The sequence below is a fragment of the Aquarana catesbeiana genome, linkage group LG07 (genome assembly GCF_042186555.1).
Source record: "Aquarana catesbeiana isolate 2022-GZ linkage group LG07, ASM4218655v1, whole genome shotgun sequence".
In the NCBI taxonomy this organism is placed as follows: Eukaryota; Metazoa; Chordata; class Amphibia; order Anura; family Ranidae; genus Aquarana; species Aquarana catesbeiana.
Window position 1 is genome coordinate 303,370,580 of NC_133330.1, and position 14,008 is coordinate 303,384,587.

Sequence of the window (14,008 nt, forward strand, 5' to 3'; positions counted from 1 at the left end):
ATGAATGCGCAGTGCTTCCGAAGCGCCTGAAAAGCGATTCGGAAGTGCCGCAACGTGGGCGGTTTTAACCCCTTCTTTGGCCGTTAGTGGGGGTTAAAAGCAGCTCGCTAGTGGACGAAAGGCGCCGCTTAAACAACACTAAAGTGCCACTAAAATGAGCAGGACTTTAGCGCTAATGCACGGGCGGCCCCAGTGTGAAAGGGGTCTAACTCAGAAAGTACAGACGTTGTTGAAGGTACTAAAGGATGAATAAGACACCAGTGGCAGCCTCTCATATTCATATATACAGCTTTAAAGGAGAACTAAATTGTAATATTTCATCTTACAGTCCTTTGATGTTTTTTTCAGGCTAAGAACATTTTCATTAATAACAGAAAATACCAGTTGATCTTGCCAAAAACACCATGTCCTTGTCACTTCCTGTGAACTGAACTGGAAGCATAAATTAATGTTAAATTAATGTTATCTTCCTTATGTAAACTACTAATCTCTCCACCATGTAGAGCTGATCAACAAAGGCAAACATGTTCAAAGTCCAGCTTGGGTGGCAACGATGACTCTTCTATAGACACAGTGGAGGAGTGAATGTAGCTAGCCACCCAGGGAAAGGAAAAGTGTTATTTGCAGGATTAGCCAGTAAAACTAAGAAAAAAAGGTCTGAAAAGTAAAATGAATGCAGATACCTTATCTAAGGACTGCTAAGCTGCTATATGTTTATTTACAGCCCAGAAACTCCCTTTGGGAGATCTCCCATGGTTTCTTTGCTGCCCAATTCATCAACTTCACTTCTTCTGCCGCAGCAAAAGGATTCTTGCTGTGTTAAGCAAAAAGCCTAAAAGGGAGTGGCCATAGCAGGAAGCACAGGTATAAAGATTTTATTTATTACAGGTACTTATACAGCACTGTCAATTTACACAGAGCTTTACACATATATATCGTACATTTACATCAGTCCCTGCCCTCAAGGAGCATACAATCTAAGATCCCTAAAGCTGGCCATACATTACATACTTTTCTTTATTTCCTTTAGAATTACCTTCAACTATGTAGTACAAGGGCCTGCCTGATTGCATACAAATTGAGAGTGTTTAGGTTTTGACCTCATACTGTATATGGTTTTGGTAGATCTAAGGAAAATCATGTAATGTATGGCCAGCCTAACTGACAATCATACATACACATACTAGGGCCAATTTAGACAAAAGCCAGTTAACCTACAAGCATGTCTTTGGCGTATGGGAGGAAACCCACGCAGGCACAGGTAGAACATGCAAACTCCAGGCAGGTAGTGCCATGGTTGGGATTCAAACTGATGACCCTTGTGCTGCCAGGCAGAAGTACTAACCACATACCCACTCTGCTGCCAGCCTCAGCCTTTTCTTGCTGGAGCCTCCAGGGCAATAGGTGACTGAGCCTTACCAGCATGTACTGAACTGAGACTGTATTAAAATGGAATTCTAATATTTTGACATAGCTTTCTACTTCTATTTGTCACCAATTCATTTCTCTCTGTGTTCTCTGCTGTGCTGAGCCAATGTAAGATTTAAAGGGTGTGAGTCTTTGGTTGACCTAACTTTACAAACATTTATATTTTAGGGCTCTAAGGGGAAGAAAGGATTGAGAGGACCACCTGGCAAGCCAGGAATTCCCGTGAGTAGCTTCTGCATTTTTCTAGCAGTAGATATCTCAGCTTTAGATTCATTTGAATTCATCCATGCTGGATCGTCCATTAATTATAAGCTGTGATACCACAAGGCTGTGCACAGTCCCAGCAGGCAGATGTTATATTAATGCCAGATGCTCTCTGTTTCATAGATTTTTCCAGCAGCCTCAAAAGTGAATGTGATTTATCTGTATGATTATTAGAACAGGCTTTCATGTTATATGGACAGGTCCACAGGAAAAAAAACCTTTGAGAAGCAGGTAGTTGATCTCCTTCAGGATGTAATAGACTCTTATCTCCCTTCAGATAAGGGATTTGTAGCTTGCAACAGATTTGCTGCTGTAGCTGGATATGGTGTGTGCAACTACAAGTCACTGGTTGTGACACAGTGTTCGTTCCACAGCTGCATGGGATAACTGAAGTAGTTATTGAAGTTGGCTTATCTTGCAGCTGTAGACACTGCTAAAAGTCAATTGCTCAGTCACAAATCACTGAAATCTTTAAAACAACTTCCATTTCAATGGTCCTGTTCATATTTTGCAAGAAAGATTCTTATGAGATTGTAGCTTTTACAAAATCACTTGCGTGGCATCGCTCCAAAGGTAAATGCAATTGTGGCTTCTAGTTTGATTTAAACCTTTTTAAATTGTGTTTATTTTCACATTTTTGAAAAATACAGCTTGTTTCATAGTGTAATAGAAGATTAACCTCAAGTTGGATTTTTTTATTTTTCCTTCCTGCTGTGGCATGAAGTGCAGGGAAATCTCTTAAAAGAAACAAATGATACAAAAAAAAACTGACATGGGTTTTAAATGCCCTCTACTCTGTAAAAATAATACAAAAAAGTTTTCATATTTTGCAATTATATTGATGAGGGAATGTTTTCCCTGTAGGTATCCAGAGTAGCTGAGGGCAATACCTTTGGTAATGTAGACCTGTCAGAGAAATGTGGAAGTTGATCGCCTTTGAAATATGCTAAATGCCCCCTACACACGATCGGACTTTCCGACAACAAAACCGCGAATTTTTTTTCGAAGGGTGTTGGCTCCAACTTGTCTTGCATACACACAGACACACAAATGTTGGCCAACAATTACAAATGTGGGAACACGGTGATGTACAAGACGTACAACGAGCCGAGAAAAAGGAAGTTCAATAGCCGGTGCGGCTCCTTCTGTTTGATTCTGAGTATCCGTGAACTTTTGTGCATTGGACTTGTGTACACACGATCGTAAATTCCGACAACAAAGTTTTGTTGGAGGAAAATTTGAGAACCTGCTAGCCAACATTTGTTGGCGGAAATTCCAACAACAAATGTTCGATGGAGCATACACACGGTCAGACTTTCAGCCAACAAGCTCACATCCAACAGTTGTTGTCAGAAAATCCAATCGTTTGTACGGGGCATTATTCTATTGGGTTTTAAATACTTTTTGGTTCACTGACTATGAATAAGTATGCACATCTACAAACTAAGGGATACACCCTGGGGTTGATTTACTAAAATTGGAGAGTGCAAAATCTGGTTGAGCTCTGAATAGAAACCAATCAGCTTCATTGAACAAGCTAAAGGTAGAAGCTGATTGGCTACACCAGTTGCATCAGATTTTGCACTCTACAGTTTTAATAAATCAACCCCCCTGTAATTTACTTAAAGTGGGTTGTAAAGGCACAAGGCTTCTGTGTCTCCATCTCAATCCAGCGATGTCCACAAGAGCCTTGGCTCTCGGGGGGGGGGGACTCAGACTTCTAATTGGCTTTTGGCAGCAGTGGTAGTTATTGGCTCCAGCTTCTGTCAATCACAGCCTGTGAGCCAATCAGGAGACAAAGGGAGCGGGATCGAGCTGTGGCCCCATGTGTGAGTGGACACATAGAGCTACGGGTTTGGAATGCGCCTGCTTGGGTGCCCCCACAGCAAGCTGCTAGCTATGGGGGGCATCCAGCGGGAGGGAGGAGCACGCACGTGGGACCTGAGAGGAGGAGGATCCAGGCTGCTCTGTGCAAAACCATTGTTTGGTATTTAAAATTTAAAAAAAAAGACTTTAATGCCGCTTTAAAGGGGAACTACAATCATCTCCATTCCAGCGGCACGATTTTGAAACTCCCTCACCAGCCACTGACATCTTCGGCCAGTCTTCTTCCGAATTCTCAATCATGATTGGCCAGCTGGGGATGACACATGTACTTGGCAGATGTCAAAATTGCTTCCTGAGCAGTGCAGACAGGCAGGTAAGAAACTTTAATGCAGAAGAGACATAGGGGGAGATTTACTAAAACTGGTGCACTCAGAATCTGATGCAGCTGTCCATGGTAGCCAATCAGCTTCTATCTTTAGCTTGTTCAATTAAGCTTTGGCAATAAAACCTGGAAGCTGATTGGTTTCTATGCAGAGCTGCACCAGATTTTGCACTTTCCAGTTTTAGTAAATAAACCCCATAGTATGCCTTTTCTGCTTTAAAAATCCTGCCTGATTGCCATTTTTTCCTACTAGAATGAGAACCAGTCACCTACGGCACTGGCTGTGAATTCAGTAGTGATCAAACGGCAATTAAAATGGATTTGCAAATGTGATTGCAAAATGTATATTGTAATAAATTTGATGAGGTTTAAAAAAAAAACAGCATAACATATTGCGGTGGGGCCCTTAAGAGAGGAGGAGGTTGATGAGCTGCTGAGGGGCTGAGCCCAAAGTTGGGCTTCAAGGTGCTGTAAAAATTGACAAAGTGATGTATAGATTTATTTACATAAGAACATGTTGATTTAAATTATTCATTAAAAAATACAGCTTTTACCTTTTTAAATTCATTGAAATGATGATGAATTAGTTAAAAGTCAGTAATTTCATGTATGTATGTATGTATATGATGGTATATAAAAAAACATAATACATTCCCCCATTTTAAAGTGCACTGGCCTTGTATTTGCTGTACTGTAAGAATTGCATTTATTGGCCATTAGTCACACCATGTAAAAAATGTTGATAGTCAAAGGCCAAGTTCCCCCGATAAGATGACAAATTTGTGTTTTAGGGAAAAACAGGTCCACTGGGACTGAGAGGTGCAAATGGTTTCCCTGGCTCTGACTCTGTGATTGGATTCCCTGGAAGGCCTGGTTTACCTGGAAGACCTGGACTACATGTGAGTATTCATACCTTGTGAGATGTGTGCATGAAGTGGGCCAATCTGCTAAGCATTGATTGCATCTAAACTGACAAGTTATAGTAGCATAACCTTAATGTAATTCTGGAAAACATAACAACCTTTTCATTTAAATAGAATATTGGTCTTGAGTTTTCATGCATCTAACAGTCCTGTGGAGTTGTATGCAGTCAGCTCTGCTCCTTTTTAAATCAATCGAATATTTATTGGTTGTGCTTTATGTGACAGTCATGATGATGCACTGGTGGGGGAGCACAAACACACCATTGTTCACATTTGTCTGTAGATGACTCCTACAGCAAAACTGGCTTTCTGGTTTAGGAGATCAGCTAATTCGAGAATTGCCGCCTTTGCAGCTTCGGAATTTGAGCTTGATCTGTTAAAGCCAACCTGTGCTTTGCCCATAAAAAGTTCCAACAGCAGCTTATACTCACCTTCCCTTTGCACTCCTACAGCTCTGTTCGGCCATTGGGATTAAAAGAGAGGAAGTCCTGTATTCAGCCATTAGAGCAGCCATTCTCTACTGGGGTTCCTCCAGAGGTTGCTAGGGGTTTCTTGAGCAGTGGTTGATTGGCCTCCTATTTGATGGAGCCTGCATAGGTCCATTGCCAACAACACTTAGCAAAGCCAGCAGCATGACACCAAGGATCTTTGTAGTTGGCATTCTGACCACCACTATAAGGGGAGAATTCCCCATTTACCCCCAAATTGGTTTTATCAAGGGTTCCTCAAGCCCTGAACATTATTTTAGGGATTCTTTTGGGTAAAAAGGTTCAGAAAATCTTGATTACAGGTTTAATTTAAAAGGTTTTTGTATAAAATGTTTACTGTGTGGACATGACCAACTTCTGCATCATCAGACCGAAAATTGCCATATTTCCTCTAATATATGTAGTTCCTATATCTCCACTACCACCTAGTGGCCATAATTGTTTTTTTTTTCCAGTTATACCTCTGAAACTGGAGTCAACATGCTAGCTGGAAACTGGTGTCGACATGAGTCAAAGCATATATCTCCAGCATACCGTAGATCTTGAAAATAACGTCCAACTGTTTTTTAAAGTGATCACATCATAGCGGTGAAAGTGCATTGTTTCAGAGTCATGCAGGACCCCTTCATCAGGCATGTGATTACACCAAATTACTAGTCTGATGAAGGGGTCCTGCGTGGCTCTGAAATGTTGCACTTTCACCGCTATGATGTGATCATTCTAAAACAGTTGGGCGTTATTTTCAAGATCTGTGGTGTGCTAGCATTGTACGCTTTGACAACATAAGAACCACACACAATAGAGAAGGCAATTTTTGTCACAACAGACGTTTTATAGATAGACCCCTAAGTGTTAAAGGGTAAATGTAGGTGTTAGGTCAAATTTTAGGCTTGATTATATGGAGGGTTAAGTGTTAGGGACAGACTTTTCCAGCATTTCTGTATTCAGGGGATTAATTAGAGATATTTCTTGAAAGTAACAAATGAGCGGAGTACCACGCTAAGGCTGTTTTCACACTGAGCAATTTTCCCTCAGTTTTTACCTTACCTTTTACCCGGAATAAAAATGTATGACTATTAAATCCTATGGAGCTCTTCACGCTGGTCAGTTGCATCTTCAAAAGTTTTGTATGCTGTATTTTTGGTGCGATAAACAAAACACACCAAAAATACACCTCCCCATTGAAATTATTAGAAAATGCATCAAAAACGCACCAGCGTTGTGTTTTTTGTGTGTTTTTGGAGTCACATGTCCTTTTCTCACAGGTGCAAAACACACTGGAAACGCAGCAGACACACAGTAAAAACATGGCAAAAATGCATATGCTTTTTTACTGCGTTTTTGCAATGGAGCAGTGTGAAAGTAGCCTAAGGAAAAGCAGAAGTGTAAAAATCCACAACGACCCCAAAACATTTTTTTCTTCTGTTTACAGAAAGGGTTATTGGTTTCTGAATTCACGGTTGTGTTATGTGGTCAGTTTTCAGAGTTCTTCCCTAAGTGCTTCCCCACATTTTTTTTATATTCATAAAAAGGAAACCAAGTAGCAAATGTCTCTAATGTTTCTTCTATTATCTGTTCCAAGAGCTATAAAATGACTATTTAATATGTTTTATCATTGGCTGTAACTGAGACATAAAAACATGCTTTTGCTTAGTGTGATTTTATTGCCTTAATATCTGACGCAGATAGTTCATATGTTATGTGTATAAAACAATATCAGATACATTTGAGTCTTCTTTAATGTTTTGCTTGTTTGATGTATCCATAAAAATATACGATAGTAAAAAAAATTTTTTTTCTTCTTTTTCCTGTCCATTTCATTGTTTTTTGCCTCACAAGGCCAAATTAATCCCAAACTAGAGCTTTTGAAAAATAAAAGGGAAACCTGAGTTTTATTAACAGCTTTGCCAGCACATCTGTACGAGACATGGAGCTGTGTGTGGTTACTTTATATGACTATTTATATTTCACAAATTTTCAAGTTGACTTTGTTGATTGAGTCAGGGTGGTTGAGTTCAGTTCTGTGCCGAATTAAATAGAAACATTGTGGATAATGTGGTAGCTCAGAGGTTAGTTCTGTTACTGACCAATGTCTGATTGCATTAACGACTTGACGTCCCCAGAACATGTGAGCTTGTTACCATTTTCTTCAGTACACATCATTTAGAATGCATGAACTTGGCATGAGAAAATATGTAGGATGTTTGGTCCATTATTGGGACAACTAAGTTTGTTTAGGATTCTTCCTAGATTCCCCAAAATATTAATGCATTGATTTGGTTCCAGTGAAAAATAGACCCTCTGTTCAGGTGTATGAGTGTAGAAGGGACATTCGATTTTGAACTTCCTCAGGGGCAGGGACCATTGTTGTTGCGCTTCAGTGTTCTCTGTAAAGTGCAGTGAAAAGTGTTAGAGCTGAATGAGCAAATATAACTAATAAACAAATAAAGAAATCTATGTTTGATTAAAAGGTTAGTCAACCTCAAACTGGTTTCTCAATCCTTGGTGAACGCTGGAGCGTTAAACCGTCTGACAGTTTGTTAGATCACTCTGGGATTCTATTGTTGAATCCTCGAGTTGAATCCCAGAGTTGAATCTGATCTTAGTTCCCAGGTCTCCACACCTGCTATGCCCATTATAAGGGATTCCCACTATCCCTGCACTGAGTTCCCTGTTTTCCACACCCGCTGTGCCTATTATGAGGGGCTACCACCATCCCTGCACTGAGTTTCCAGGTTTCCACACCTACTGTGCCTATTATGAGGGGCTATCACATCCCTGCACTGAGTTCCCAGGTTTCTACACCTGCTGTGCCTATTATGAAAAGCTACCACCATCCCGGCACTGAGTTCCCAGGTTTCCACACCTACTGTGCCTATTATGAGGGGCTACCACCATCCCTGTACTAAGTTCCCAGGTTTCCACACCTACTGTGCCTATTATGAGGGGCTACCACCATCCCTGCACTGAGTTTCCAGGTTTCCACACCTGCTGTGCCTATTATGAAGAGCTACCACCATCCCTGCACCATGCTCCCAGGTCTCCACACCTGCTGTTCACATTATGAAGGGCCACCACCATCCCTGTACTGAGCTCCCAGGTTTTCACACCTGCTGTGCCCATTATGAAGGGCTACCAACATCCCCATACGGAGTTCCCAGGTCTGCACACCTGCTGCAGGAATTATTAGGGGTTCTCAGTCTGTCTTCCACATGATAATCTATTTTAAACAATGGAAATTGTAACAGGAGGCACTTGAACATGCAAAGATAGTGTAAGCTAACAACACCCAAAACTCCCGGGTAGACAGGAACAGATTTGGAGACGTTTGGCAGGAAGATCTCACTGTTGGCATATACAAAACATACAAGAATACAGAGGCTGACTCAGCCCACCCGGCTCTAAAGTAAAATATCACTTTCAGGTGGACTGATCCTTTCATTTACATAGTACCGCTTATACTTGTCCTGTTTTTTAGAGTGACTTATAGTCTACTGCCCCTAACACAGTTGTACAAAGACACACATTACAATAGGGCTGACTCTTTCCTTATGAATTGAAAATGGAGCACCTGAGAAGACCCACACAAACTTAATAATGGGTATTCTGTTGGGAATTAAACCATGGATCCCCGTGCTCCAAAAGCCACAGTGTAACTGCTTAGCTACAATGCTGCACATGCCATCAACCAACTATGTTTTTGTTTCTTTCTGAACATTCATTTCTGCAGGGTGAAAAGGGCAATCCAGGGCTTCCTGGACTGGCTGGATTACCTGGTGGACAGGGGGAGAAAGGCATTCTTGGCATCCCAGGCAGCACGGGAGCACCAGGACCTAAGGTATTAAAATATATATGCATGTATATTTTATGGTGGGGTATACAATTACATTAATATTAAACTGATAATTTGAGTTATAAATACTAGGATTGCATGGGGGGGGGGGTATTTACTAAAACTGGAAAGTGAAAAATCTGGTGCAGCTCTGCATAGAAACCAATCAGCTTCCAGGTTTTAGCCCAGGTTCACACTGGAATGAAGCCGTTCACTCCCGCATGTCAGTCACGATTTTGGACACGATTTCAGAGACATCTGTGCAGGTTTCTGCACAGATATCGATGTAAATCGCAGCCCAAAATCGCAAAAAGTAGTACAGACACTACTTTTTGAAATCGGTGCAGCACCACAGATGTGGCGTCGCACCGATTAGGACGGTGCCATTGACGGCAATTGCCGCCAATTTGATATGTAAAATCGCATTTCAAATCGCTCCAGTGTGAACCTGGGGTTAATGTCAAAGCTTAACAGAACAAGCTGAATTTAGAAGCTGATTGGCTACCATGCAAAGCTGCACCAGATTCTGGGTCCTGGAGTTCTAGTACTATTGTTGTAGTAATTCACTGGAGCATGAACAACTGTGGGATGGGAGTTAGAACAAGTGACATTTGTTTTATTTAACGTGCTGTACTGAGCAAGCACACAGTACAGAAAGTGATAATGTAATAAATGAGCAGTGTGCCCATCTTGTGAAGACTTAAGCCACATACACACGATAGGATTTTCCGACGGGAAATGTTCAATGACAGGCTGTTGGCGGAAAATCTGACCGTTTGTGTGCTCCATCGGACAATTGTTGTCGGACTTTCCGCCAATAAATATTGGCTAGCAGGTTTTCAAATTTTCCACGGACAAATGTGTGTTGTCTGATTTTCCAAGCATGTGTACACAAGTCCATCGGACAAAAGTCCGAAGTACAAACACACATGCTCAGAAGCAAGGACCAGCCAGAAGCGGTCAGTCTTGTGAACTAGCGTTTGTAATGGAGAATTAACATTCGTGACGTGGCAAATTATGAAATCTGCAAATGCAGCGCACAATTCTCTTCTTCTTTACCCTCCCTGGCGGTATGATTATTTCAGATTTTTGATGCTGAAAGCGGTACCATTATTTTGCACAGAAATTTGGCGTTTTATATTATAGGCCTGTAATTCTTTGGAATAATTCAGTTAAATCTGTCCAAACAAGAGTCTAGTAGACATCCCGGGTATGATAAAGTTTGAAAAACGAAATAAAAAATTATAATATAATAAATAACTATAAATAATTATAACAAATAATAATATAATAATAATAAAAATTATTCAACAATGTAATCAAATCAAAAACACTGAAAGTTGCTCAGTTGCAGAATTGTCGCTTTCATTACTTTTAGTGTTTGATGACGGATCTCCCCACAAATCACTATCGTTCAATTCTGCGAGTGATTCTAATTTATTATCGCTGTTTTCTAGCTGGTCTGAAACCACTTTTCATGTAAAGGGACAGTTTTGGTTGCTATGGACAATCTCCAGTTTCCAGGCAGAAAGAACAGTTTTTATAATATAAAACTGCATGCAGGACACTGAACAGACCCCTAGGGACAAAGGGGATGTGTAATTATTTGATACAGTACTGTAATCTGTAAGATTACAGTATACTGTATCTATACTGTGTGTTTTACTTTTTGTATTTGCGCCGAACTCTGTCCCCGTGCGTCGCAACGCTCGCAGGGAACGGAGCTCGGCACTGTGAATCGAGCGAGACACGGCGGCTCGCCGATCACAGCGGGGAGACATCGCAGGATCCTGGGGACAAGGTAAGTAACCTCTACATGGATCCTGCGATGCGATCCCGAGTCTGGCTTGGGGATACCGCTTTTGGTATTGAAAATCCACCCCGAGCCAGACTCGGGAATACCGCTAGGGGCTTTAATGAGATAATAATGAAGCTGCTTTGCTGGTAATACTGATGGAGTTATTGCAAACAAATTTTCAAAGGCTTTTTTTTTTCTAGTGATATCAAGAATAATAATATTATGCTTTTTTTTTTGGGGCAAGTTACCACAACACCATTATCCCGTAGTTTTTTAAGATCAAAGATACAACTATGTTGGTGTCCCTTGTCAATTTTACATTGTATTTTAAAAAATGTAACTGCCTACTCCCAAACTGTCATTTGAAATAAAATACATAGCCAAGTATTATTCTCCACAATTTTTTATTGTGCATTAAAAAAATTTTTTTAAAAATTAGACTATCTGCCAATAGAACTTAACCAAAAAGTGCATTCTATGCATCCAAAAATATAGAAAATATACCAAATCAAATCATTATTATTCAACCAAAACATTAAGTAAAAGCCTCATGCATGTGTCCTGCTTCTTAATATAGGGGGTCAACAATGCCAAGAGTTGGTGAAAGCAGGGGTCCATCATCCGGAGATAATTCCGAAAATCTTCTGGGTTATTCTCCTGGAGCTCCCGCAGCAAAGGCATATAACATAATTGGTCACGATTAATAAAGCAACCAATTTTTGGTCCAAGAAATCCTCCTCCTCCTGTTCCTGGTCTGGACTTGGGTCAAAGCAATAACTCCAAGGCCAATAATAAATAACACCTTATCTCCTCCGATTCTGCAACATGGCTGGTTGACGAACGGCCGTTCAGAAACTAACTGAAAAGCGGGAAATGAAAAGCGCAAATCAACACTCACCAAACTTCTACTAACACGAAATTAGCAGAAGGAGCCCAAAGGGTGGTGCTAAAGAGCTGAAAAAACACTTAGTACGTCACTACGTTCGTGTTTGTTGGCCGACAATTCCTTGCCGTTTGTATGCAAGACAAAATCCAGGCACACGCCTTCGGACAAAAGTCCGAGGTTTTGTCTGCGGAAAATCCGATCGTGTGTACAAGGCTTAAGGCTGATGTCAGACAGCTTGCTCTACTGCTAGAGAAAAAACACCAGTGGTAGAATCACTAAGGAGCTTGCCTGTCTGTCCCTCTGTAGCCAAATGCAGAAAGGAGTGACTCTGTCACTGGCCCAAATGCTGCTGAATCACAATTGCTAGCAACAGCAACAACATTTCACTGCCTTGGCTACAGAGGGAGGGATTTCTTGGGGACAAGCAAACAGCTTCTTAATCTCTTTGCTGCGATTTCAACAAGTTGCCAGCCACAGGATTATTAGTGGCAGAGTCGCTCATCTGACATCAACCATACAGTTTTAGTTAAAGAAATACAAAGAAGTTGAAGCATAGTATAAAGTTCAGTCTTCACAACACAGGTATTTCTCTAGAGTGCTATTGATTTCTCTGGATGGTAAGAAAAAAAAGATTTTGTTGTCAGTGGAAGGGACCGATGTGTCAAGAAGACACACTATCAGATTTTCGGACGACTGTTTGTCCGGTTTTCGTTGCATGCTAGTCTCATGTAGAAATTGAAGAGGGTACGCACCATATGAAAATTCTTGTACGGCCAAATTCAGCTTCAGAAGTGATGTAATGTGTTGAATAGTTTTGTATGTATTCTTTCGTTTCTGAGCCTGCGTAGTCTTGCTCTTAGGATTTTTTTAGGACAAATACCATACTAATTAAACGAAAAACGGACGTTGAGTTCACGTACGACAAAAATGTTATAGTCTGCACATCCACCTTTTGTCGTACGACTCGGAATCGGCTGTCGAAAGCACCATACTAATGATCTGAAAATCGTCAGATCGCTCGTCGGATAGAATTTTACTTCAGATTTTTGAATCGTGTGTACGGGGCTTAAGAGGGAGATTTACTAAAGCTAGAGAGAGCAAAATCTGGTGCAGCTCTACATAGAACTCAATCAGCTTCCAGGTTTTATTGTCAAAGCTTAATTGAATGAGCTGAAGTTAGAAGCTGATTGGCTACTATGCACAGCTGCGCCAGATTCTGAGTTCTCTGATTTAAGTAAATCTCCCCCTTAGTAATCTGTCACTAATCGGGTTAAAGGATGCCTTGCCGGGACTGTTTAAAGGCCCAACTTTATTTTTTAGACCTTGCACACCCTGCATAATTTTTACCTTTGATGCTGTTTTTTTAACTGTATTGTCTGCTGTAACCCATGTTCGGCTGTTTTAGAAGAGTACAGCGGGAGACGCACTTTTAGTTCCACACTCTATCAGAACAAAATCTATGACAGACACCAGTTCCTGTGTTGTACCTCCACCCCTCCCTGTGCTTTGCCATTTGCAAAGCACAGCCTGTGATGGTGAGGCAGCACAGTGCGGCTACAGCCACTCACGGCTTACAGGGGGCAAATACACTGGTAGGGGTAAAAATTATGGATGGTAGCAAAGGTTTAAAAAGTAACCATGGAGACCAACATACTGGAAGGGTTGGCTCTATACTGATTAACTGATCTTTCTTTATAAACATACTGTATATATCTGATTTCTAGTATTAAAGTGTTTAAATTAACCTGTACTAAAAGAAATATGGGGCTGATTTTGCTGAAAATACCTTGTTGCTGAAAACTCCTATCCTTATATTGATTACCGTAGTGGTTCCAAATTAATAATAACTACTGCAATAGGGAACAGACACAAAAGATACACTCCTTTTCTCATCTTTCCAAATAACTGTTCTGCTTTATTTTGATGCAATTTAAGGTTTTTATACACATGATTATGTAGGTATCACATTAATATTACAATTGTACGTTTATGGTAACAAGGGGCGTAACATAGGCAGACTAATTCTAATCAGGACTCAAAAGAATGCAAACACGTAATGAAAACATTATTAGTGCCGTGTGCACAGTGAGGGCAGTGTGCAACACATACAAAATAGAATACAATTATATACAGGACTTACAAATTTCCAGAGTCTCTGAATTCAATACTTAGTTTCTGAC

At 40.7% G+C, this 14,008-nt stretch overlaps 1 protein-coding gene across 1 annotated transcript in view; it reads left to right on the forward strand.

Annotated features, from left to right (window-relative positions):
* Positions 1–14,008, forward strand: part of COL24A1 (collagen type XXIV alpha 1 chain) — a 418,688-nt gene that overhangs the window by 367,539 nt on the left and 37,141 nt on the right. Inside the window, exons 46-48 of the mRNA XM_073593602.1 lie at positions 1,597–1,650; positions 4,693–4,800; positions 9,043–9,150. Coding sequence (XP_073449703.1) covers positions 1,597–1,650; positions 4,693–4,800; positions 9,043–9,150 — 270 coding nt within the window. The remainder of the gene's footprint in view (positions 1–1,596; positions 1,651–4,692; positions 4,801–9,042; positions 9,151–14,008) is intronic.